This window comes from Habropoda laboriosa, unplaced genomic scaffold, assembly GCF_001263275.1.
Source record: "Habropoda laboriosa isolate 0110345459 unplaced genomic scaffold, ASM126327v1 scaffold9, whole genome shotgun sequence".
Lineage (NCBI taxonomy): Eukaryota > Metazoa > Arthropoda > Insecta > Hymenoptera > Apidae > Habropoda > Habropoda laboriosa.
The window spans coordinates 2,730,046-2,754,670 of record NW_017100191.1 but is presented as its reverse complement, the minus strand read 5'-3'; the positions used below and the strand labels follow the sequence as shown (position 1 = coordinate 2,754,670).

Genomic DNA, 24,625 nt, shown 5'->3' with positions numbered 1-24,625 from the left:
AAATATCGTTTTACTTTGCTTTAAAATATTCATCTACTTTTCTCAAGTATATTTCATAAAATTAATTAAATGAAAGATAAAATTAATAATTTGTGGAATTAGCTACGCGATGGGAGATAATAGAAATTCTCCATTATAAATGATAAATGTTTAGCACACCATATAACCTCACACATCAACAATCATTTATTTTTATGAATTTTCTTATTAAAAACGAAATTGCTTGTACAATAATTTGGGAATAACTTTATGTCAAGAAAGATAGTTCGAAATCAAATAATATTTTTTATCAAGATACATATCTTTATTGACAAATTCAGTATTATTTGATTTCCAAGTATACCATTTTAACATATATAATGTATAAATTTTTATACAATTAAAATGATTCTAGCGCAATTTTTATTAAAATTTATAGAAAAAGAAAAGTATATTTTTCCATAACACTCTTCATCATTAAGTACCCATTCTCATGAAACGACATTTTTATTATATGATAGTGGCGCTACCTAGCGGCAAAGCAAGGTGTCTAATAAACCTAACCAAGTACAGCTCCCGTTCTAGCCAGTCGACCCTGGCTACTGAATATTTCGTGCATGCGGAGTGGGGGAGGGTAAGAGATCTAACTTTACACCAGTCATCGGCAGTATTTGTTCCCGTGGCTGCAACTTCGCTCGTTGTATGCTGTAATCGAAAGTTTGGTGTGCAAGGGCTAGTTCGGCCAGATAATCGTTGTATATCACCTGTGTTTAGTGAGTGTGCTGGTCGCGGCGTCGTTCAACAGCAAATCAACCGGATTTGTGACCGACGGTAGCCGGATGCTCCGCTGAGAATTATGTCGGATACTGGTGTAGGATTACGATCGGTCACACGTCAAGTCAGCTGACATATTGCGCCCTGCTACACCGCAACAGCTCTTGGTAAGTGTCGCAATCGTGCTACCCGCCGCACATTCACAACTATTTTTATCGAATACTCGTTGAAATTCACATGTTCAACTGTACGGTCGACTAAACGGCTTTTATTGTGAGAACTGCGATTTAACTACTCTCTAGCCTCGGCTGGTCGTCTCGCTTTGTCCCTTCTCTTTAATCTCGTCCCTCTCTCTCTGTCTCTCGTTCTTTCTCTGTCTCGCGATAAAAAGATGTCCGCGGCAAGCCTGGAACCACGCGTCACGCGGGACAAAGGGAACGACGCAATTTCTGATGAAGTATGTATTCTCAAGGATAGGAGCCATGTCGTCTTTAGTGTTCGTTTCTTCATGCTCTTTGACTGCGTACCTGGGCTGCGTGAATACGTGTGTGCTGTTTGCCCGTACGACGACGGCAGCGCCGATACGATTCAAGCGCAAATGCACACACTTATGCATTTATCCTCCCTATTCTCCTTCCCCGCTCTTTTGCGTACCCCCCTTCCGTGCACCCACATCCGCACTGGTCTTACACCCCCTCCCTTTGACCCTTCAAGCGATGGCCACTCTGTTTTCTCTGTTTCGACAGTTCTCGACTAACTTAATTTCACAGTGATAGACGAACCAACCTTCAAATACTTTCTAATCTGTTAATTAAGAATGACGAATGACCAATATTTAGAACGTAATAATCTATTTGCTTCTAGATCTCCCACTTTATGTTCACAAAGATACAAATAAAGATACTAGTTAAAATTCTTACTGAATCTAGTTAACAGATTAATGCTGTTTTTAATAGGTTAGAATACTCATTTTGAGGTTAGGTACACTTTGAAATTTGTTAGAATGACTCAGTAGGAATTTCTAGAACATTATCTCTCCACTGAAACAATCTAAAAACTTTCATCGTACGGCTCGAACCCATCACTGGTCGTACTTTTCTGAATCTTACGGTTGCATTAGTTCAACGCAGCCTCTCGAAAGGCAGCGAAGCGGTTGTGACCCTCGAGGATTTATAGGTGGTCATTCACAAGGATATAAAATTGGTAGATAGGGGGACAGCAGGTCTACAATTTCGTTTTGAGCTATCCCGAACTCTGTTTTGCTCCAAATAAATTCAACAGGTTCTTTATTCAGTATGGTGGCGATAGAAGGATTAGGTTGACGTGTTGTGTGTTGGAATAGATTAGAGGCGAGCCACACCTTGCTTTCTTCCGCTACATAAGTGATATCGTAAAATGGCTGCATGTGGAATTAGCAGTGGGATAACATCGCGTGCGATGATGCTTTCAAGGAATTTCACTGTCCATCGTCGGTAAATGCGCGCGCGCGGCCGCTCTCACCTGTTGGTGCTTGATGAACCGTTGAAATTTTTTTTGTGAATGAATTTTTGTGTGTAGTGAGCTTTTTTTAGATATAAAAAGCCGCTTTCGACGATGGGTGAGTCACTTTATCGTTTTCAACGCATGCGACTTTAAATCGGCGGCCATTTAAGTTGTGCTTTGAAAGATATTCGTACCACGTGTCACTGGATTGTATAGTCGAATTTCGTGGGAACAATGAGAGAGCAGACTGTAGGTGAACAATATTTAAAATATAATTTTAAATCGTCTTTATTAGCTCTCTTCTTCTTATCTTCTAATTATTATTGAATTTAGAATTTTTAAGTGCTTTTTTTAAGGCTGTTCAAATGATACTGTGTGGAGTGGAATAATTTTTGCATATTTTCATCCATTAGATGTTTTGAAGGATACGTGCTGTGTTGTTGTGAAGGTTAGGAAATGTGGGGATGAAAAGTAAAAGCAAAAGTTGTGTACTAATTTTTTAAAAATATTTATCACTAATTATTTCCTTGCATTAACATTTTTATCCCATTTCTATCGAATTTTGCTCTGATTACAATTTTGCGTATTTTGTTATCGGCTTTAATGGCCGTTTCGATCAGACGATTCTCGATCCTCTCGAGATCAAAGTCAAGGTCAGCCGTAAATTATATTTCACGCTGCTTAAAACCATATATTTATATTTAGAAACCTAACAGCTTCTCGAATATCAATCATTTGAGCCGTCTTATTTTTTAAATATATTAATATGAATTATTTATCACATTTATCGACCGTCAGTATAAATCGATATAACCATAATCGATTATAATTTACGTTACATAAAATTACGCAACATTACGCTGAAAAAGTTCCTGTTTACGTATCACCGGCGAATACATTAATTTAAAATAATTGTACATTTGATCAATTTCATAATTTTTATTATTTTAAATTTACTAGTTTAAAGAAATACAAATAACTTGTTTTGATTCTGACAGTGCTAGTATTGGAATTCTTTAATCTCAGTTGTGTTGGTACAAACAAGTATTCGTGCAAAACAGTGTAATTTATACAGCGGTTGGTATATGGTGACTATTTGTTTTCCAGCTGTGGCAATGATTAGTAAGCCTCGTTGTTTCGGCCTTTGACACAGCCATTAAGAAATGTTTCCCTGCTTCTGAACAAAAGCGTGCACAAATAAGTAAAGCAGAACACGTCATTACCAAGTGGTACGCGTTTAAAAACCGAGTCGAACCGCGAATTCGCGCGCGTTCCTCCGTGACGCTGAACGAACTAGCTAGTTACTTTCCGTTTGAAAGTGTTTCCATTCCATTTGTTCGTGCAAACGGAACTTTCATTAGTGCCGGTGTTTTTAATTGGCTAGTTAGAGTGTACTGTCATCGTCGTGGCGATAAGTGCGTCGTGTCAGATTATTGGACCGAGAATAGTGTTTTATGCATCGTGACGTTAAAAATAGTGATCAATAGAAAATTTCGTAATTCTCTTGGAACGATTCGCGGCTAATAATTACGCGTTAAAATTTGTTAACGAATTTATTTGGATCTTTGAAGATTGAAACGTTAGTTTTACGTATGTATATAAGGTAAATTAGTTTCGTACAAATTTTATTTTTTTGTAGGAAAACAATTGTATTTTTTTGAAAAGCGTAGCACTATATTTACTTCGAATTTTGGAGGGTATCTATTTATGATATTTGAAAAGATCGATGGAGAAAAATGACAATGTTTCAAAAGCACGAGAATGTTCGAAAACTTTAGATAATTTTTTATCGTGTTGCTTACGGAAATGAAATTTTTTGGGTCACTCATCACGCGTATATCCAATTTAATCATAAATAAGTTAGACAGTTGATAACCCTGACTCGAAAAGCTTTAATTTCTCATATACGTTGTCGCACTTAATGAAATGACTTAATAACTGAATGTTAAAAAAAGTGAATTTCTTCAAAATTAATTTTTCTTGTAATTGAAAAATTTGTTAGTTTGTACGAATGTCAATGTAATTTGGAATTTAGTACATTTTTTAGATGTTTTTGGTGTGTAAAAAATTGCGCAATTCGAATTACTACTTATTTATACTACAATGAATATACTAACAATGCTTACGTCACGTGGTTTCATTGTTAATTTTGATACATGCCTGGCTATGGGTTAGATGTTTATTGCACGATTGCAATTCAACTGGCAACTAATATTAGAGCTCAAGGAGCATTCTCAATTGTGCATCAATAACGCGACAGCTTTCAGAAATTTATTTCGATTTATTGATACCAACTCTCGTTTTCCGATTTGTCGATCAAATTATCATCGATATCAATATCGACTTATATTTCTGGAATGTCAGTTACCATCCGTCGGTAAATTAACAATTTTCAAATATTCAGATCATAGACAGGGTACAGCCACAAATGACGTACAGGATAATAGACCTAGAATCTTATGTGACTTTGTGTTCGGGGTTTTGGAGCCGAGAAGACCCTTACCATTTTCATGTCGCTACCAATGTTACCGATTCAACATAGAATAAGATTATAACATTAGTAGTGGCTGGAATTGGAATTAAGCATAACTATGAAATTACAAATAAAAAAGTAACGTAATTGTTTATTAGTAGATGATTTATCACATGCGCGTGTTATACTGTTGTCAAAAGATCATGAACAGTTCTACCCAAGCAATCCAATATATGTATGTATCTGTATATGCAAATTTACCATCTTTGATGGTGGATTGTTTGTCATTCTTGAACTTACCGCTTTATATAGTAGAGGGCATAATAAAAACTCAGATTTTTTTACACGATCGGTATTTCAGAACATTGGACACAAAAATGCATTAGGTGCAAGATCTATCCTATACCTCGTCTGTGATTCATATGTTGTCAAGCACCGAAAATTTATAATTTTAAATAATAAATTAAAGTCATGTAATAAGGTTTTAGTATGCAAAGATTGACAAAGAAAAATCTGCCACTAGAATTTAAACTTCGATTGTGACTAAACAGGAAATTCTCCTTTATTTATCTTTTCTTCTCTGCAAGGACTTCCTACCATCTGATTGGCGTTCGATTTGGTTCTCAATTATACTACAATGACGTCACGGGTTCCGAAGAAATAACGGATTTAAATCCCGTTCAGTTCGTGCTTTAACCCTTTCACTACGGCGGATTTTCACCGAAACACTGTGCTAGTCATTATTTATGGAGTACTTTTAATTAGAAATCAGCGAGATTTTTCCATGCTTCGTTTGAATCCCACTGATGATTTTCGTCAAATATTTGTTATCGAGTGTTTTTTTCTTTAATTCAAACAAATTTTCATTCAATATATTCATTGAAATTAATTAATATTTATTCCATTTAATGCGAACAAGTTTTATTTAAAATTTTCTTTAGTATTATTTACTTGGCAAAATCTCTGTTGCTGAATGATATACGAGAGAAAGTGAAAATGCGCCTTTAATGTTCAGCAAGGCGCGAGATACGGTTGCCCCGATGGAATTTACATTTGATAGTTGTTCTTTATAATTCTCCGTTACACTTGAAGGACTATAAAAACATAACATTAAACGAATGTACTATGGATATTAGAATTGGAATATCTCCGAGGATATAATTAAAGAAAGGAACAAAGAAAGCGGCCTTTCATTTCGCCATCATCGGCGTACATCAAACAGCAAACGTAGCTTTAGTATTATTACATTACGTAGCATTGGGAGATCACGCTATATCTGCTGATTCGTTCGTGAAATACGAAATAAAACATATTTCCACATAGTATATTACCTATTACTTTGTATCAACATATCCTGTTACAATTGCGTATTAATTTTCCATGTGCGAAAAATTCTGCTTATTATCAAGCAAATTAAGAAAAAGAAAAATTGCAAAAGCTGGGCAGAGAAAAACATGACACAGAGGGAAGGCTCGTGCTTTTGCGCAGGCGTGGAAGGGGGAGAGGGAACGAGCGAGTCGCGTAATACGTAGGTACCCGAGAAAGAGGGAGAAAAAGAGCGACGAAAATAAGTGGCGGAAATTCAAGTATTCTCTAGAGGCTTCATCAAATCTCCAAACCCAGTATTTATTCATTAACCGTGTATATCCAACGCGTTGAACGAAAGAATAGTGAAAAATTAGATAATTGGATATAATGAATAATTTCTGAATATTTGTGTGGGGTAGAAGGCGAAGTTCGGTGAAAATTACGGCTTACGATACCTAACCTTATCGCGGGCGGCCGTGCGTCGTCGGTTGTACGTCCGCCCAGAGGCTGCACGTTTATACGATCGCCATCATGAAAACATTCGGCCGTCGTCGTCGTTATCGTTGTTTCTCCTCCGTCCTTGCAGGTTCCTCGGATTGAAGTAATATCGAGCGCTCGAGCGCGAAGTTGCACACACAAAGAGCGAGAGAAAGATATAGAGTGAGTGAGTGAGAGAGAGAGTGTGTGTGTGAGAGAGAGAGTGTGTGTGTGTGTGAGAGAGTGTGTGTGAGAGAGAGAGAGCGAGAGAGAGAGAGAGAGAGAGAGAGAGAGAGAGAGATTTGGTAACGTTTCGTTTTAGTCTCCGCTCTGCGAAGAGACAAAGCGAGAACACGAACTTCGTGAGTGGCCCAGCGCGAATTGCGCCGCCGAGATTCACACGAAGCGAAGGAACTGGTCAAAAGGAAAGACCTCCCCCGACCGACGGTCGGCCATCGGTCGTGTCTGACGTGCGAGATAAGGATAGACGGAGCCCACTTAAATGCCTCGAACGAATTCTTACTCCATGTTGTGCGTTGCTTGCGACACGACTGCGTGTTGGAAAGTGAGTAATATCACGTTTCCCCCCGATCACGCCTCTTCCATTCCGATACTATTGCGTCGCAAACGTGAAAATCAGTCGTGGCGACGCATCGAAAATTCCAACCCTCTTTCTTTTCCACCGTTCCCCGTCGATTGTTTCCTCCTCGTTTACTGATTTCCTCAGTTTTATTTGCCCTTGGAGGAATTGCGTTCTCCGTCTCTCTCTTTCTCGCGAACTGCACGAGGGAACGGCCCTTGTCTTAAGATATCGTTGCTGTTGCTGCTGCTGACGATTTCTCTAGTCTATGTATAGACTCCGTTTATTGTGTGCGCGCGCGCGTGTGCAAGTGAAAATTTTCGACATGAAAATTCGTGATCCTCCCGACGTCGGTGTTTCTCGTTTAGTATAGTGTCTGCTATGGTGTAATGATTTCTACGTTTTCCTTGCCCCTTTAAACTATGTTTAAGATCCGTTGCGTCGGGCACGACATTTTTGTTAATTAAATAATTAGTGAAGGATAAAATATAGTCTGTGCAAGAGTTTCCTAAAATTAAACCTTTGTGCTTTGTCATGGTGCAACAAGCTTGCAAGGATAAAAGTTTTGTTCAATGTATATATTGTAGTGCTTATTGTCAATCTACGTAATAATTATTTATTTATTTTTATTTTTTTGATAAATTTTAAAGTTAACATTGCATGTGTAGCAGTATTTGTGAATTGTTGTTTCTTGTTGTACGAGAACAAAGAAATGCTAAACATAGATGCTTTTGATAGGTGAATATATGGTGACACGCGGTCGTGAAGGAGCAACTGGAGAGCAAGCTGTGGCAAGAGACACTTAATTATCTGCCGTTTAGCTGACTGCAACTGCTCGATAGAATTTTGAGTGATTGCAAAATAGGATATAACTAAGGACTTGTTTGATCATCAAAGTTTTACTGGAATAAACAGACAAGATGGAACGAGAGTCTAATCCTATGCAAGCTCTGTGTCGCAGCGGCTGTGGATTCTATGGCTCTCCAGCCACAGATGGCCTTTGTTCTCTTTGTTACAAAGAAAACCTAAAAAAGAAGCAGCAACCTCCTGTGTCAGCTGCCACTGTACCAACATCACAGACCGTCTCTGGTAACGCTGGCACGTTGCAAGGCGGTTTTGGTAGTCCTGCAGCTACAGGAACTACAGCCCAACCTACCATTCCTACCATACCTCAACCAACGACAGATCTGCCCAACCCCAAAGAAGTAAGTCATATTTAAATTATGTTTACGCATATTTAATCTATAAATATTTTAATGCACTCTTTGTTACTTTAAATGTAAACATTAGAAAATAATAATTATATCTGACAATCACAAGAATTAGAGCTTATAAAATGAATTTCTTTGTTCACATAGTTTACAAATATCTAATAAGTCATTTATTGAAATAGACCAATTGCATTGGACTGCAGATAAGGTTTAAGTAGTCCTAAAGTTATAATTTATGTATTTCTGTATTTGCATTATGAACATAAAAGAGAATTTCCTTTTTGTACTACATTTTGGCTATGGTGTGCTGCCTTCTGGAATCTTTTAATTCAGGTACCAAATTTCTAAAGCATACATAAAGAAACACCTGTAATTATTAAATATTAATGAATTTTTATTATATAAGGAAATTTTACTTTGAGTTACATTAATTGCTTTTTAGGTGCAATTAAAATGTCATTAAATATTTAGTATATTTCTACTAAAGTTTTACTACTATTACAATATTAATTCAGATGTTACTGGTAAATCAAGGAAGTAATGAAATCAAGTGGTCCAGTGAAATTCCTTTAGATTAATCTTGAACTTACTGTTTCTGTTACACACCAGATAAATAGGGAAGATCAAGAAAGTGAAGTAGGCGTAAGCAGTGGAGCGGTAGCAGAAGGATCTGTGAGTAGTGGAGATGCAGATGACTGCTTTGATGGCAAAGAGACTGACAAAGAATCCAAGAAGAAGAAAAATCGTTGCGCCGTGTGTCGCAAAAAAGTTGGTTTGACGGGTAAGTGAACCATGAGTGAAATATGTTCACCCCCTTTTGAGTTCACTAACCTTTATTGTGTTTATTTTTCGTAGGATTCGAGTGCCGTTGTGGAGGACTATTCTGCTCTGTGCATCGATACAGTGACAAGCACGATTGCAAGTTCAATTACAGAGAAATGGGCGCTCAAGAGATTCGGCGCAACAATCCAGTTGTTGTTGGTGAAAAAGTGCAAAAAATTTGAACTATTTAGTGCGTAGTCGTTGGGAAAATGGTTATATAACTATATAAACAAACAGAATATTAAAAAAAACGGAGAAAAAACGAGATAAATTATCTGGCAGCTGATTGCACGTCGAGGGGCGAATTAAAAATACGGATGAATGTGAAAATCGTGAACGAAAGGGAGCGGGGAAAAGTGTTGTATGATGCGTGAAAGAGAGAGAGTGAGGGAGAGAAAGAAATCGTAGCAAGAGTGTTAGAGCGAACAAGAATGAAAGTATGGTTATATGACGGTTGTGGAGAGGAAAAGGGAGAGAATGAGAATTAGAGAGAAAAATAAATAAAATATTGGTTTGTACACGATACGTGAAAAATAATATATAGAAATGCCAGAGAACACATGAAATTTCCATGGAAGGATGAAATGATGGAAAAAAAAAATGGTTACACAATAAGCAAGGAAAGAAAAAAACAAACAAACAAGCAGAAATTAGAGTGCGTGCCGAGTGTACGAATGCTTCAGGAAAAATTTTTGGATGTCAGTGCCATGTCAGATTGTTATCTAACGAGAGTTTTAAAAAAGAAAATCGAGAATATATTTGGTTCTAACTGCTGCCAGTTTACTACTACTACTACCTTTATTATCTACAATTATTACGGTTTATTATTACTCTATCTTCTTATGTTTATTAATTTACTTAAAGAAAAAACGAGAAGAATGCAAAATTCGCGTACGGAAGTTTGTTTTTTTTTTTTTCTCAAACTAAACTAAACTAAACTTTAGCGAAAAATATGAATTCTTGGTGCGGTCTGTCTTGTCCAAAAGAGACGTCTCATCGGGAGTTCCAGTTTCGTAATCGACAGAGAGATTGAGCGTGAGGGAGGGAGATTTCTGTTTCGTTCGCATATCGAAAAAAATGAAAAAAAGGGAATGTTGCTTAGGTAGTGGCTGACGTTGATGGATGATCACAAATCCTAGGTTAACGATTAGTCTAATAATTATTAAGTATATTAGTCTATTGATTCATAAATAATGCAATGAAGTATAAGTAGTACTGTGTGTTTATGTCCAATTTCACGTGAATATAACCAAGCATTATTCCTCATTAAAATATGTTTCAAACTATATTGCAAATCATTGATTATTTACGCCACGCGTTCACGAATCTCCGCAAGAAGAAAAACTAAAACTAAACGATACATTTAAGTATGGTTGTTGACCTGTAAAATATTTTTTAGCCTAATTCCTTGAAACGATTTTCAATTAGGAGAATTAGTAGAGGTTGTGTCATGTGATTCGTCCACAGTCGGTTTTTTTTTTCCCACCAAAATAATAATTTTTATATGTATATTGGTGCTAAAATACACTTTGTACGATGAAACGTCAAAAACGGCCAGCCAGATATATATTCTGTGAACAAAGGGAAAAAAGAATCACAGTAACGAACGAGAGGCCCCTCGACGAAGGGACGATTATTGCCCTGTTGTACGGATCGATCAAAGAAACAGAAATATTCTCCGTCTGTCTGTCTTTAACCATTTTCTTCCGTGTTGCAATATACTTTTTAACGAAACGAGGAAAAACACGAAAAAAAGTACAGTTTCAGTTTTTTTGTTCAGCGTGTCTCTTTTGACTCTTCTTAGGCTAGCTCGTGTAGAGGACAAAGAAAGAGGAAGAGAGAGGGGGGAGTTCCCGTAGCTGTTGAGTTTTGTGTCGCTTCTATGCTAAAAACGAAAACGACAAAAAAAACTGTTATTGCACGGAGTATGTTGTATAAAAAAAAAAAAGAAATCTTTATTGCTTCGTGAGTTCTTTTCTTTTTAAACAAGAGTTGCTTTTCCCACGTATCGTTGTCTTCTTCCGAGCGTGCGAGAATCGATAGTCGTCACTGTGGGTCTTTTGCGATTTTAAAAGAACGATAGAGAGAAAGAAGAGAGAACGAGTGAGTATGAATGTGAGAAGGACGGGAAGGGAGAGGAGGAGAGGAGAGGAGAGAAAGAGAGAGAGAGACAAAACGAAAATACCGCACTGTGTATCGTATCACCATGTTTGCTGTCTTCGAGATTACTTGCGTTTCATTGTTTTTCCTTTTTTTTTCTTTTCTTTTCTAATCGATTATCGATCCTTCGTCTTTTGAACTTTCGCGTGACAGTCGATATAGCGAAAACGAGATCGTCTTCTAAGATACAAAGAGAAAGAAGTCCTTGTATTGATTACGTTAAATAGAATAAAGTGATGAATTGTTCTTAATTTCAGTGCCACGTTATCGATGGTCCTCATTTTATATAGTGAATAATTGTGTACTTTTGGAGAAATCTGGAGAAGTGATTCTATTCATGATAGAACTTTACTATATACTCTATATTTGCCGTGTTTTCACAGAACAACACACGTACATGTGCATACATAGCAACACACATCATACACACTGAAATAAGTAATGCTATGGACAACATATTATTATCTGTACAGAGTGAGACTTTATCGGTCGTCACAATTTTTCAATTTTTGTAATCGTCGTAATGAGAAACAAAGAAATGTTATATAAATAAAAATCGTATTGTTTCAATATAACAAGAGATAAAGATAATCACATTTGTTGACACTACACATTTCGTTGTTTTTGCTTTCTTCACGGTATCTTTCTTTTTATAAATGGCGCGAAATCTTTGGATATCGAATTTATTTCCATTATCTTCGGTCGATCACATTGATAAATCGTTTCGATGTAATGCCATTTACAAAGGGAAATTACATGTTTCACATCCCTTTAAAAATAATAATAAACGATTAAAAATGTTATTGTTATTATTATTACATGCATGTATTGAAATCATACGATTATTATTTAACATTTTTCGCGACAGAAAAAAAAAATCAATTGTGTCAAACAAAAAGCCTGCTTTACTTGAAATTCGTTGCGCAGTTTTTTTACAGAAAGAGCGTCAGGTAGATTTGAAGTGACGTATAAAGGAGGTACGCACACCGATTATCAATAATATTGACGAAACGGTTGCCTTTCGGCCTTCATCCTATTTTAGGCATAGCATATTTTTCTAAGATATAACGCGATATCGAGAGTTAGAATCTTGCCTATACGCACGGCAGTGACAGAAAGGACACGTGCGTAGACAGAGAGCGTCAGAGAGAGACAGAAAGTGTGAACGAGTAGAGTGAATGGAAGGAAAAGAAAGTAATTTTCGAGAACAAAAAAAGGGTAAATGACAGATAGAACAGCGATGTGATTCATGCTCGGCTCACTATATTAAGGACGTAACGATGCTTGTAATTACTAAATGATTGATATTAGTATGTTTAAGCGATTAAAAGGAGAAGAAGTAACGTCGACTTTAATATATTAAATATCATCTCGATTTTACCATCCTTTTGACAGACCGCTTTTTAGATAATATCTCTTAGGTTCTTTCGTAGGTGGAGAAAAAGAAACAATATTAACTTGATGTATTATTCGTTTCTATGTTTATGAATCCCCGTGCATACCCCTCTACTTTCGTTTCCACGTACCTCCTTGAAATTGCAATAAATCTCTCTTGATCGTGCATCAATCTCTCTCCCGATGGTTCTCTTGACCGTTTACAATTATAGTGGATTATATATTTATGTATATTTAACAGATAAAATATATAAAAATTTACCGCCCTGAAAATAATACGGCAGATAGAGTTATTTGGCGTGACCTCGCTTCCCGAAGTTGCATCGAATTGTTTGAAAAACGAGTCCGCCATGTTTTTTTCTGATCGATCAAATCGATGATTGGTGTAGCTTACTAATCGAATAAATTAGTAATAATTTTTTAGGGCGAATTATTAGCTATTAAAATGAAAGTGATGCAATCTTAGGACAATAAGGCACGTAGGAGGCATGAAATAATTTTCTTCTTAGTCAAATTATGTGTAAAATTATAGTTTGAGTACGATTACTCTGAAATGTGTTATCACAAAGTTGGTAGCACTCTATAGATAATGACCAATAAATATACGATTATTTGAAAATAGAAAATAGAGCTGTATGAGTTTTTTTCATGATCAAAAAACACCAAATAAGGTTATGGAAGTGATTGGTTTTTTTGCGTTATTTTAATAAAATCAGCCTGAACGCTTCTAATTTCTATTTTTAATGAGTAATGTTTAAGTTTTAGACACATTGGAAGTAAGGTTATTGCGTGTGTTTATAATTTTCTATATTTTTAAAGGTTTCTAATCAAAAAAGTCTCAGATTTTTAAATTAATTAAGGTAAAATTCGAGCGGATTATTTGGGTTATCGCAAAAATTGGTCAAAATGTCAATTGGGGTACCAATAAAAGTACTTCACGAAGCGGAAGGTCATACCATAACCTGTGAAACAAACACCGGTGAAGTGTACCGCGGTAAACTAATAGAAGCCGAGGACAATATGAACTGTCAAATGCAAAATATCACGGTGACTTATAGGGACGGTCGAGAGGCACCATTAGAAAATGTTTATATTAGAGGGTCGAAAATCAGGTTTCTTATATTACCAGATATGTTGAAGAATGCACCAATGTTTAAGAGACCTGGAGGGAAAGGATCGGGAACTGCTGGCAGAGGAAAATCTGCAATTTTACGCGCTCAAGGTTTATTTATGAGATGTTTTAATCTTATGAAATATTCATGTTAAGATCAATAAAATGTACCATTTTATCGATATTATACCAAGTATTTAATTGTTTCATTTGTTTATTATGGATTGGTTAACCTGTTTTAGCTCGTGGAAGAGGCAGAGGTCAGAATCAAAGAGGCAGAGGCACTGGTTCTGCTCCTTGGCTAAATCAACAGAATCAACCTGGGGGATCTCAAGCAGGAAGAGGAAGAGGTTAAACTGTATGACAATAAGGAGCATTACGATAAGAGGAAGGCCATTGAACACAGCCTGTGACTATTCTTTTTACAATATTTGTAAAAGATGTTTGTCTATATTTCAACTGATTCAATTTAGAAGTATTAAAATAAATCCATAGAGTACTTTTTGAGAACATTTTGCACTGCATTTATTTTTTTCTTTAAGAAAATCCTCTCTCATCTTACTTTATACTATTTTGTATGATATTTCTCAAAATAAATGAAAAAATTAATGGTAATTATTTAGAAAACGGACGTGTTTTCGATTCCGATGTTTTTTAAATATATTGAAAAGCTCAACATTTTGAGCAACTTTTTCCTATGCATATAACCGTCGAAATCTCTTAGTTTTTGTGATATTCCTGAAAAAGTACCATTACTAAACGGTGAATTCTACCTATAATTTTGCGTCTATAACAGCGTATGCGTTAGTTTCTGGTTGCCGGCGACTGGATACAATATGCTAATCCAAACCTAACTCTTATCTTTTATTTGGATTAGCTATCATTCGGCGGTTACATGTATAGGAAAAAGTTGTTCAAAATGTTAATTTCTATAACATATTTAAAAAGCATCGAAATCGAAAACGCGTCCGCTATCTAAATTTTCTTATGATGTTTTCATACATTAACCAATACATTTTTAATGATGTTTAAAAATAATTATTTTCATAATTTTATTCCGAAATACATTTTGTTTACATTTACCGAATAATACACGTATATAATGTAGCTATCTTGCAAAAAATCCAAGTTTTTTTATCTTTCATTAAATGATCACGCAGATTACAGTTTTGTGTGTATTTATTTAGTTCTCCTAACATCTCTAGATTGCGCTGCAATCGACACTTCGGCATTTAATACGACAGGATGTCGACCTTACGATCTACTTTGGTACATGGTGCGAGGTAATTAAAGTTGATGTGAGTGTAACCGATAATGGTTACAATAATTAACCAGTAACCTGTGGAAAGGCAGTTCGACGGTACTTATTCGCATTTTAATTCTGTATTTCTTTACTAATCGATTGATACAATCGTGGATGCAACAAGGGGGGAAATTTGCGATAGAAAAAATAGGATGACAAAATTGATTACTATGGAGAGAAGTACCGGGCAGAGGTTCGAAGATGAAGTGACCGAACAACCGATAGATTATAGTAAAAAATACAGTGAAAGAAAAACGGTAATGGAAAATCGCTCAATTGAAAATTCCCCTCGAACTGACCAATCTTGTGAGAAGGAATTTGGAGAACGCGACTCGAAAGTAGATTTGTTTGGAGATTATGCTGAAACTGATCTTGATCAACCAACAGATTACAGTTTAAGATATGCCGAGGATGAGAAACAGAGTCCTGAGTATTTTCCAGGAAGTGTACAGGAAGATACTGTGAAGACGTACTGTACAGAAGGAACCCCATATGAGACACCTTTTAATTTCTCAACAGCAACTTCTATGTCTGACTTGCGTCTTGAAGATGCAAAGGAACCTGTGGATTCTCAGAAAAAGCTGAATAAAAAAGTTCATGGTCGTAAGGAAGATATAAATTATGAACGCACATTGTCTCTTCATTGCAATGAGGACCGTTCACTTCTTGCTGAAAAGGAATTAGAAACATCCAAAGCTTCAGAGACAAGTAAACCTCCCTGTCTTTCCCCTGAGAAATTGCTTAACTATTACCAACCAGGGACAAGTGATGGCTTCTCCCATGCTAGTTCCCTTGGTAGTGCAATAACACAGAGGAACCATATTACTGGGATTATTGCTAAAATACCTTGTACAGACTCTTCTGACAAAATAGATAATGTGTCAGAGAAGGCTGATCGTACTGTAGCTAATTCTAATGTTAATGTATCACGTATACCAGATGGATCTGATAGCCCCACAGAAGGGAAAAGTAATTCTAGAGTTGTGGACAAAGAAGGTTTGTTAAAATATTTCTGAGTATTATAGAACATCATGCTGGTATTTATTGTATTTATTGTTTCAGGCAAAATGGTTACATTCAGCAGACATGATTACTATCCTGAACAAACTCCTTTAATGTTCTCACCTTCTAGTTCCCTCAGTTCACTGAGTGGCTTTGAACAACATTCTATACACGACGATCGCAGTTCTATTATCAGTGATTTTAGGTAATTTTGAGATTTTTAAAATGAATAAATGACAATTAAATTTAATTCAATTTCAAATAGCCGTAGAACCAGTGGTGCTGTGTCTCCAAGTGAATTACCTGATTCACCTACACAGACTATTCCACCAAGTCCGCGTAATCACAAGAATCAATGCGCAGATTTCATAAGCAAAATCCCAGAAGAAGCAGTAAGACCGACGGTTCGACATTTATGTATGCAATGCTATTGATCGTCAGTGAAAGAGATAATAATAGTGAAAATTATAACATTTTTCATTTAAAAAATGTTTCAATTTCAGTAACTTATATAGTCTTTTTTCAGCATATTCTAAGTGTCATCCACCAAGGACTAGCGTTTTCGAAGACGACATCGCTACGTTTAATGAGGAATCAACTCCTATTAAATTTTCTACAGCTACCAGTTTGAGTTCCCTTACTATTGACGACGAGGTGAAGATCCCTACCGCTCCCAAACCTCAGAACGAATTAAAGGAAACCTCGAATGACTTAGATAAAAACATTAAAGTAAATTCTGTAGAGGAAAAGACCAATAATGTTGAAGTTGAAAAAGATCAGGAACAAGTGAGTGATGGTGATGAGGATGACGAAGATATGCTCGCAGCGTGCATTAGCATGGGCATACAAAATAATAGGTATATTGATACCTATTTAAAACTACAATTTTTTGAAGATATTAATTCTTGTGAATATATTCTAGATATAGACAATCTTTTAAAACATCTACTGTCCAAAAATCCATGCAACCTGAATCATCCAACATGATGGCACGCTGTCAGAGAACACCTGTCTTAAATAGACTGGAACCTTCAGTTCCTGTTACTGTCATTTCTGTAGATACTCCAGCGACAACGTCCAAGCCAACTAAACCTGCAATAGAAGTCGTTGCTGCACCAGACACTGTGCATGTATACTGCACAGAAGGTACACCTGCTGATATCTCTCCAGTGGGTTCACAGTCAAATCTTTCAGCCTTGTCCATGCCAAGCGTCCAAGAAGACGTGGAGAGAATCGAGGAAATCAAGATTTCGAGTGAAGTTGAATGTCACAGAAATGATCTCTCAGACGAGAGTTCTAACTTGTCAAGGGAAGATGAGAAAATTCTGGATGAGTGTATTCAATCTGGAATACCAAAGGTAGTTAATTAAATTATTAGAAATTTTCTGTACTGACTTATGCTTCTTTCATTTCAGATTCGACAGATAACACCACCACCAGCCACTTGCATGCCCTTTGTTCCAAAGACGGAGATTCTAACGCAAAGATTCAATATATGTGGCACTCCGTCATCGTCCCCTGTAGAAAGTGGCAATAAAAACCCTATTCTTCGTAAACCTATGTCTCGTGTCACTTTAGAGCATGAGAATGACCTCTCTGATGATAGCCCTAATCACTCTGATGATGAAGCTATCCTCAGCGAGTGTATCAAGTCTGGTATGCCAAAGGTAAGAATATAATTTTGTATTATTGTATTCTATTGCTTCAGTACAATTATTTTTAGGCATTGAATGTTTCATCAAATACATCCTTAGTCTCCACAAAGAAGCAACCAGAACAGTATTCCAAAATTCGAAACGCTGCCAGTGGTAGTTCGTCCTCTTATATGAATAAACCTTATTTTACCAGAAATACTTTGGCGCAAACGCAACCACCATCGCATAAACCCGTAGAGAATGATATACATCTCCATGGAGCCTCCTCTTGTACCTATCACTCTGCAAAGGTCCAAGAGAATCGAAGGCATATTGTCAAGAATGGCGGAATCCATCATGCTTATGAAAGGACAAGTTCCTTGGCTTCATACAGTAGAAAGTTTTCCCAGCCAGAGCATGAGCATAATAGCATAAACGAGAATATTCTGAGCGTCTCTCGCTCTGAGATTCCAAATTGCAGGTCCCCGATTTCTAATGGTACAGACAATGATGATGATGAATCCTGTCGAAGCACTATAAAGTCTAATGTGGTGCTTTCTAGACACAGCTCGGTGAGCTCCCTCAGTGAAGAGGAATGGGCTCTTCTCAAGTTGTGCATCAGCTCTGGCATGCCTAGAAATAAGTATCGTCTTAAAGGGGTGAAGAATGCAGAGGGAAACACTCATGAAGACCGTGATACCATAGTTGAAGACAATTATTCGATATGCAGCTGACAATGACGAGTCGTATATTTGTAAGATGCAAGGAGAACAGGGACTGAGTGTTGTTTTTCGAAAGACTGAATACTTTTTTATGGTGAGCAAGAGTGTATAATTGGTGGGACAAGTACAATAAGAGTATTATGGCGCTATGACCAGCAGAAATTTAGTATATTTGTTCCATCAATTATTGCATGCTATCAGAAAAATTCTACGCAGTGTATTCATCGATCTCAAGTCAAGAGATAATCTTACTGTGGAAAGACTTTTTTAACATTTTATGCATCAAAGAGTATGGTAACTCAAGATTAAATAAGAAATAAACAGTTCCTTGTTTATTTTTTATATGAAATATTCATAGCAGGATACTTCTCGTTTTTTCTCGTTCTTGTTTATTTTTTATATGAGGTAGTTCTCGAGAAACGAGGGTTTGAAGCATTACTCTGTCTCTTTAGAGGTTAGAATGTTGAATTTGTAGAATATAGACGAGATTTGCATTTTCGTGCAATATAATCTTGCTGAAGGATCGTTGGACCGGTTTCTTTTATAGCCTAGTGTGATTTATTACTATGATTTATACACTTTTACATTAAATACAATTTTACCTTATATTTTTAATGAATTCTGTGCTATTTTTTTACTGCAGTATGTGATATATTTCCTCCTTTTCAGTCAATCGAGAAACATATATAGATAGAAGAGAAAGAAATTCTATTATTTCGCTAGACAGGCGCTTTTTTTAGTCGCGAAGGATGAAGCTAACGGTTTAAGAGGTATAGGTTAGGTTAATCGACTTCGTAAGGCAGATGTATTTCGTATTTCGCGATTGGAAGTTTTAACTGTTAAACATTATATTATATATAGCATTGACAATTAATAAATCTGGAAACTTTATCTTACGTGAGCTGTAAATAAAAGAAAAAGAAAAAACTAGTATTATTTCCTCTTCCATTTCCTTACTCTTACACAATATAACATTTAAAGGAAGATATACCGCAAACTTCGCAGATCTATGCTATAAAGTATTCGCGTACTATAATTTGTCGTGGAATACAAATTTATAGTTAGCCATTTTTGCGCTTGAGCATTAATTTCCGGACTGGAAATGCAACATGCACCGAAGGTACATCATTTGAGAAGAAAATTGTAACTATTCATATAGTGCTTCGTGCAGTAATTCATAGAATGCAGTTTTTCAGGTACTAACAGATTTGGGATGTAGATATTCTTTTAAATATTACTTTATAGCTATTCTATTGCAATTTAAGATTAAAAGGAAACAAAAATGGACGAAATAAAAGTATACTTTAAACTAATAAAATAGGTATTTCTTAATTATTTGTATTACACTATCTGATAAGTTCGTCTCGAAAACGAAAAATATTTTAATGAAAATCCAAAACATTATAGCTCTATCAAAAAAGTGGAAAAAAGTTGCGGAACGATGCGACTATTATTTTTTTATATTTTTTTCATAAATTTCGGGATAAAATTCAGCATGAACTTATGGAATAACCTAATAGTTATCAGTTACGATTCATATGCAATATATGATCAAATTTCTTTTCAATTTCAAATTATTTTGTTAATATCTAAACAAATTTTTGTTCATTGTGCATTTTTGTTGTGGATTTGATTCAATCAGCGTTCATAGTTTTACTGATCAGTTGAAAGAACAATTCATGGGCTGACGAGTGGTGAGTGTCAGTCATGCAATCCGACTGGAGTCCATTGATGATTACAGACCAGGCTTGCTAGAGCATAAAAAGCGCCGCCTTTTGACCGCTACCCTGTTGCCCTTCGATGAATCTAAATGATCACTTGGCCGACATCTTAGCCTATTTCCTGTACGTATAAATCTTCATATAGCTACGATCGAACGTTTACAGTCAATCGCGATTGATTTGGAGAACGTCTCTCCAGTGGTGTGCTCGTGTTTCGAGGTAATATTATCCAGTGGACAAAGAAGCTTAACTGAGGCGCTTTTTTGAGGTTTTGGAATTAAAAAAAGAAGTAATTTTCAAGAGAAGCAAGTAGAGTGAACCACGTAACGTGATCACCTTAAATTATTCTCTGCTAATGGACCGATCGAAATTTATTTTGTGTCGCATAATATGATTCACAGAGGCCCTTGTGATGCTTGTAGTACACTTTTCACCATTTTACTCTGTACCTTCAAAATTGCTCAAATTGTCTGAAAAATTGAATATTCTATAATTTTTTTATCTTTAAATAGTACAAATTGTTCATAGAAATAAGATAAAAATTAAATATTATAACTAAATTATACCATATCAAAATATACAAAATACACGAGAGTATCGTTGAATCTCTTGAGATGCATAAATAGCAACACTGACCCATAGATAAATGTGTAGTCAGTAAAATTGTAACGTTATCCTGATGTATTTTGCCATTTCGAAAAGCACTTTTATGGTAGTTATAATAGAAGCAATATGAACACTGATTGGAATAAAGCTTTTCAGCTTAGTCAAGTCTCGAGTGACAAGTTTTATCGCTGATTATGTTATGACCGGATGTCCATCTGAATGCAGATGCACCGGCGTGTATTCTACGTGTTCGCGCTCATGCTCCTCGCAGCCGGTGACGCTGGATGCGACGGCAAGTCGAAATGGTACACAAGCCTGCATACAATTCTCAAGAATTGTCCGCTAGACTCGTGGAACAACTTTGGACAGGATGAATTTCTGGAAAATTTTCGGAAGTGCGTGCAGGAGCACGCGTTGGCTGCCTTAGATTCTCTTCTAGCTGATGACATCATACCTATCTTTGATGGGTTGGATCTGGTGAGGTTCCAGGGGGACAAGGTGAATTCTACGGACAATTATACAGAAAGGTGAATGGATAATACAGTTTGATTCAAGTTCATTTAATTTGACTCAACTTGATTTAATTATGATTTAGTTTATTGAACTTGTTTTGTTTTGTTTTGAGTTAAGTTAAGTTTAATTCAATTTGAATACCTGTGTTACCTTAAGCTAAAGTGACCTCAAAAATAATGACCTCAAAATTTTAAAGAATTAAAATATTTTTTGTATTATTTGAGAAATTACTATAGTTGAATACTTTAATGAAAGTAGAGGTGTTTTGTTTTAATTGCTACAGTAAATTATTTTAATATATTTTGACATTCATTTATTTGAATGTTCAGAGACCTGTGAAGGAGAAGAACAATGTTAATTAAAGTTTAAGTAAGATAGAATTTTAATTTCGAACTTAAAGAAAAACGTGAAAAAAGTTGTTCGGAATATTCTTATGAAAAGATGCAATTATAGTTTGACCAAAAATAATGGTATTATTACCTTCTTACGAAAGAATTCCCAAGTTAAAGCAGAATAATTTGCAGTACATAATTTAACAACGTACTTCAGAATTCTCTGGTTCCATTTTCAGCTTCACAGGAAATAAGAATAAAAAGTGAAAGGTCTATGATATCAGAGTGGAGAAAAGTTTGATGGAAGGTTCGCTGGACCTATGTTTTGAATATTTAAAAAATACAAACGATGCTCGGGTAAAAGTTTCGGGAAAGTTCGACAAAAGTTACAAGCAGTTTTAGGGCGTGAAGCCCTTCATTACACTTTAAAGATCTTCGAAGGTTTGAGAGTTACTTTCTTATTGATCATTTTCACGATGTATCGCTTTTTGCACTTGAAGCGTCTCTTTCGTTATTATTAGATACATTTATTTCGGAGTAATTTGAATGTCCCATTAAACAGTATTCTTTTTTTTACACAACATTTTAAACTTTAAAATCATTTTATGTCAAAGTATGTTAAAATAGTCTATCGTAGCAATTTAAGAAATTTTTCAATATCTCTACTTTTGTGAATATATTCGACTATAAGTAATTCCTCAAATAATACAACAAATATTTTAATTTCTTAACATTTTAGAGCCACTATTAAAGTTCCAATATACTACATTTTCTATCAGAACTGCAATTTTTGCATAAAAATAGCAGCAAGGTACTTGCTCGTTTAAATCAATTAAAAATCACCATAAATAAATGATTCACATGTGCGCGCGTTGTTCACCGGAGAGTACAATTGACTCTGATGCGAAATTTGTCCCTCTGAAACACTCTAGAAATTCTTTGACGTGTTGTCGAAGTTCGTTTCATTGAAAAACGTAGCTCATCTCCTATTTCGTTCATCCGGCAGCTTGGTCAATATTAGAATAGGCGTCAAAAGGGTTATAAATCTCAAACCCCATAGAAAGTCGTCCATGTGAGACTACAAGAGTTTCTCCTCATGACCAGACGAGATTTATCTATAAATTAGAATCGCAATCGACTGAAAAAAGGTAAACATTTCACGAGCTTGTGCGACTTTCCCATGGTTATAGTTATTTTGAGTGAAAACATCTGTGTTATAACTTTAACTTTTTATCATCTATTATACGTTATACATTGTACTATAATTGTATAATATTGTATAATACGTTACGTGACTGACGGTCACGTAACAATTACACGTATACTATACAGGTACTACTATACGCTTACTGTACTACTGTGCGCTCACTATATTACTACACGTTTACTATTCTACTGTAACATACTATGCTATTTATTATTGAGGCTTTTGGGTGTAAGTCGTGTCCTTATGGAAAAAGTATTCCGACGTTCATTATCAGTGTGTTTCACGAACCCTGATGAAGTGAGCTGCAATGCTTATGAAACGTTGGAATACTTTTTCCATAAGGACACGGCTTACACCCGAAAGCCTTAATAATAATTATGCTTCGGGCCGCGAAAGCCTTAAATCTACTATGCTACTATATATTTACTATATCTATTATTTAAGATAACTAAGCAATTATTATTTCTACTACAAACACCAACAGGCAATTGCTGTTTCTTTGTCTCTTAAGTAGACAATTTAATGATGTAATTAATAATATTGTTATTTATTCCATGTAATTTTTACTCTTTTATAATGCATAAATATGATATTGAAAATAAAAGAATTGTTTTTCATTGTGGAATTTACGTTAATGTACAATTTAATTAACATTTGGAACATAATTGGTATAATTAATAATGAAATATAAGAAGTATAAGTGATTTTAATTAAATGAAAAAAAAATTGTTCTAACTAGTGGTTGTTTTTTTTTCTTCGTGAAAATATTTATTAATTATTACGATTGTACTAGTGCTTTAAGTTGTCGTCTGTTGGGGACAATGGTATTGTGTAGATCTATGGAGGTACAAAGTACCTGCGATTTCGTCTCGCTCTATTTCTTGCGAACAGGAAAAATATCGGAACTTTAATGGAGCAACCGGAGCGTTTTCCGCGGACAAATTTCTAGTCACGCAATCTCTCGTGACTGGGAACTCGTATGTAAGGGAGTTTTTCCAGTTTCCTTACAGATTAACTTAACGTTCTATTGTCCAAGTACCGTGGAAATTAATTGTATGTTTATTTTATGAAATATTTTTTAAAATATTGAAATAAAAATTTTTACTTTTAAAAAAATTGAATTACTTCTTTGGTGTGTTTCAGCGACCTACAGAATGACTCTAATTGGACAGCTACTATTGTGAAACGATTTTTACGGGTTCTACGCACCCACGTGGTCAAAGTGGACGTGGACCATTTTGCCAATAATGTTGTTTCGTCTGTCGACAGTTCAGAGACTGATGCAGATAATAATGTATTCAAAGGTGTGTCTCTGTGGGTTTTTCGTGCTTTATGCTGTCATATTTCACACCAGATTTCAGTCAATATTTTTCAATGGTCATTGTACGACATTTCGTAGCCATTGATTGAATTTTGAACATTTAAAATTTTTAATTATAAAGTTCCAAATTTTTAAAAATTGTATATTCCAAATTCCAAATCCTCAAAAGTGTTAGATTGTGAAGGAGCAGCCGCTTCATCTTTGCAATTCTTGTTCAAAAATTTTCAAACTCTGTGACATATGACGGCCCTGGATTTAATTTGAAATTCCCAAATTCTGACATTTCTTTTTTAAACCATTCCATCTTCGCCATTTCCCATCTTAAAATAAAAAAAAAAAACCATTAATATACCATCAAAGTCAATCAGTGATCCATTTACTATCTTATACTCAACATACTGCCACAGGAATCTAATAATGACACTAGTATCGTTATCAGGTCGAAGGCGTCACAACCGTCGCAGACACAATCACATGATCCCGTTGTTGATG

The 24,625-nt window shown here is 35.5% G+C and overlaps 4 protein-coding genes across 7 annotated transcripts in view; all 4 read left to right on the top strand.

The window, feature by feature from the left end:
* Nucleotides 1–675: 675 nt before the first annotated feature.
* Nucleotides 676–9,400, top strand: LOC108570117 (AN1-type zinc finger protein 5). Of its 3 annotated transcripts, none has more exons than XM_017931910.1 (4): nucleotides 676–920; nucleotides 7,812–8,278; nucleotides 8,894–9,065; nucleotides 9,140–9,400. In XM_017931910.1, the coding sequence occupies exons 2-4, from the start codon at nucleotides 7,994–7,996 to the stop codon at nucleotides 9,286–9,288; spliced, it is 606 nt and encodes a 201-aa protein (XP_017787399.1). In that variant the 5' UTR covers nucleotides 676–920; nucleotides 7,812–7,993; the 3' UTR covers nucleotides 9,289–9,400. The 3 variants fall into 3 exon arrangements, with proteins under 3 accessions (XP_017787399.1, XP_017787401.1, XP_017787400.1); XM_017931912.1 differs by lacking the exon at nucleotides 676–920 and adding an exon at nucleotides 3,749–3,838; XM_017931911.1 differs by lacking the exon at nucleotides 676–920 and adding an exon at nucleotides 6,798–7,058.
* A 4,021-nt stretch (nucleotides 9,401–13,421) lies between these two features.
* On the top strand, nucleotides 13,422–14,161 carry LOC108580366 (small nuclear ribonucleoprotein Sm D3). 2 transcript variants are annotated; one of them, XM_017944101.1, is made up of 3 exons: nucleotides 13,422–13,437; nucleotides 13,522–13,883; nucleotides 14,015–14,161. In XM_017944101.1, exons 2-3 carry the CDS (start codon nucleotides 13,568–13,570, stop codon nucleotides 14,125–14,127), a joined length of 429 nt encoding a protein of 142 aa, XP_017799590.1. In that variant the 5' UTR covers nucleotides 13,422–13,437; nucleotides 13,522–13,567; the 3' UTR covers nucleotides 14,128–14,161. The 2 variants fall into 2 exon arrangements, with proteins under 2 accessions (XP_017799590.1, XP_017799588.1); XM_017944099.1 differs by having other exon boundaries at nucleotides 13,428–13,883.
* Nucleotides 14,162–15,201: 1,040 nt separating this feature from the next.
* On the top strand, nucleotides 15,202–18,479 carry LOC108580332 (adenomatous polyposis coli protein-like). Its single transcript, XM_017944060.1, has 7 exons — nucleotides 15,202–16,071; nucleotides 16,138–16,282; nucleotides 16,343–16,494; nucleotides 16,604–16,934; nucleotides 17,000–17,435; nucleotides 17,493–17,744; nucleotides 17,801–18,479. The coding sequence occupies exons 1-7, from the start codon at nucleotides 15,228–15,230 to the stop codon at nucleotides 18,443–18,445; spliced, it is 2,805 nt and encodes a 934-aa protein (XP_017799549.1). The 5' UTR covers nucleotides 15,202–15,227; the 3' UTR covers nucleotides 18,446–18,479.
* A 2,506-nt stretch (nucleotides 18,480–20,985) lies between these two features.
* Nucleotides 20,986–24,625, top strand: part of LOC108580333 — a 4,009-nt gene continuing 369 nt past the window's right edge. Inside the window, exons 1-3 of the mRNA XM_017944061.1 lie at nucleotides 20,986–21,287; nucleotides 23,956–24,116; nucleotides 24,573–24,625. The exon at nucleotides 24,573–24,625 is cut by the window's right edge and continues 369 nt beyond it. Coding sequence (XP_017799550.1) covers nucleotides 20,986–21,287; nucleotides 23,956–24,116; nucleotides 24,573–24,625 — 516 coding nt within the window. The remainder of the gene's footprint in view (nucleotides 21,288–23,955; nucleotides 24,117–24,572) is intronic.

Bases quoted from the DNA above. Each gene is read 5' to 3' on its own strand.
- LOC108580332 (XM_017944060.1), top strand. From the start codon at position 15,228: ATGACAAAATTGATTACTATGGAGAGAAGTACCGGGCAGAGGTTCGAA. The intron at 16,072-16,137 runs GTTTGTTAAAAT...TTATTGTTTCAG, and splicing joins TAGAGTTGTGGACAAAGAAG to GCAAAATGGTTACATTCAGC. The intron at 16,283-16,342 runs GTAATTTTGAGA...AATTTCAAATAG, and splicing joins TCTATTATCAGTGATTTTAG to CCGTAGAACCAGTGGTGCTG.
- LOC108570117 (XM_017931910.1), top strand. From the start codon at position 7,994: ATGGAACGAGAGTCTAATCCTATGCAAGCTCTGTGTCGCAGCGGCTGT. The intron at 8,279-8,893 runs GTAAGTCATATT...GTTACACACCAG, and splicing joins ATCTGCCCAACCCCAAAGAA to ATAAATAGGGAAGATCAAGA. The intron at 9,066-9,139 runs GTAAGTGAACCA...TATTTTTCGTAG, and splicing joins CAAAAAAGTTGGTTTGACGG to GATTCGAGTGCCGTTGTGGA.
- LOC108580366 (XM_017944101.1), top strand. From the start codon at position 13,568: ATGTCAATTGGGGTACCAATAAAAGTACTTCACGAAGCGGAAGGTCAT. The intron at 13,884-14,014 runs GTTTATTTATGA...AACCTGTTTTAG, and splicing joins TGCAATTTTACGCGCTCAAG to CTCGTGGAAGAGGCAGAGGT.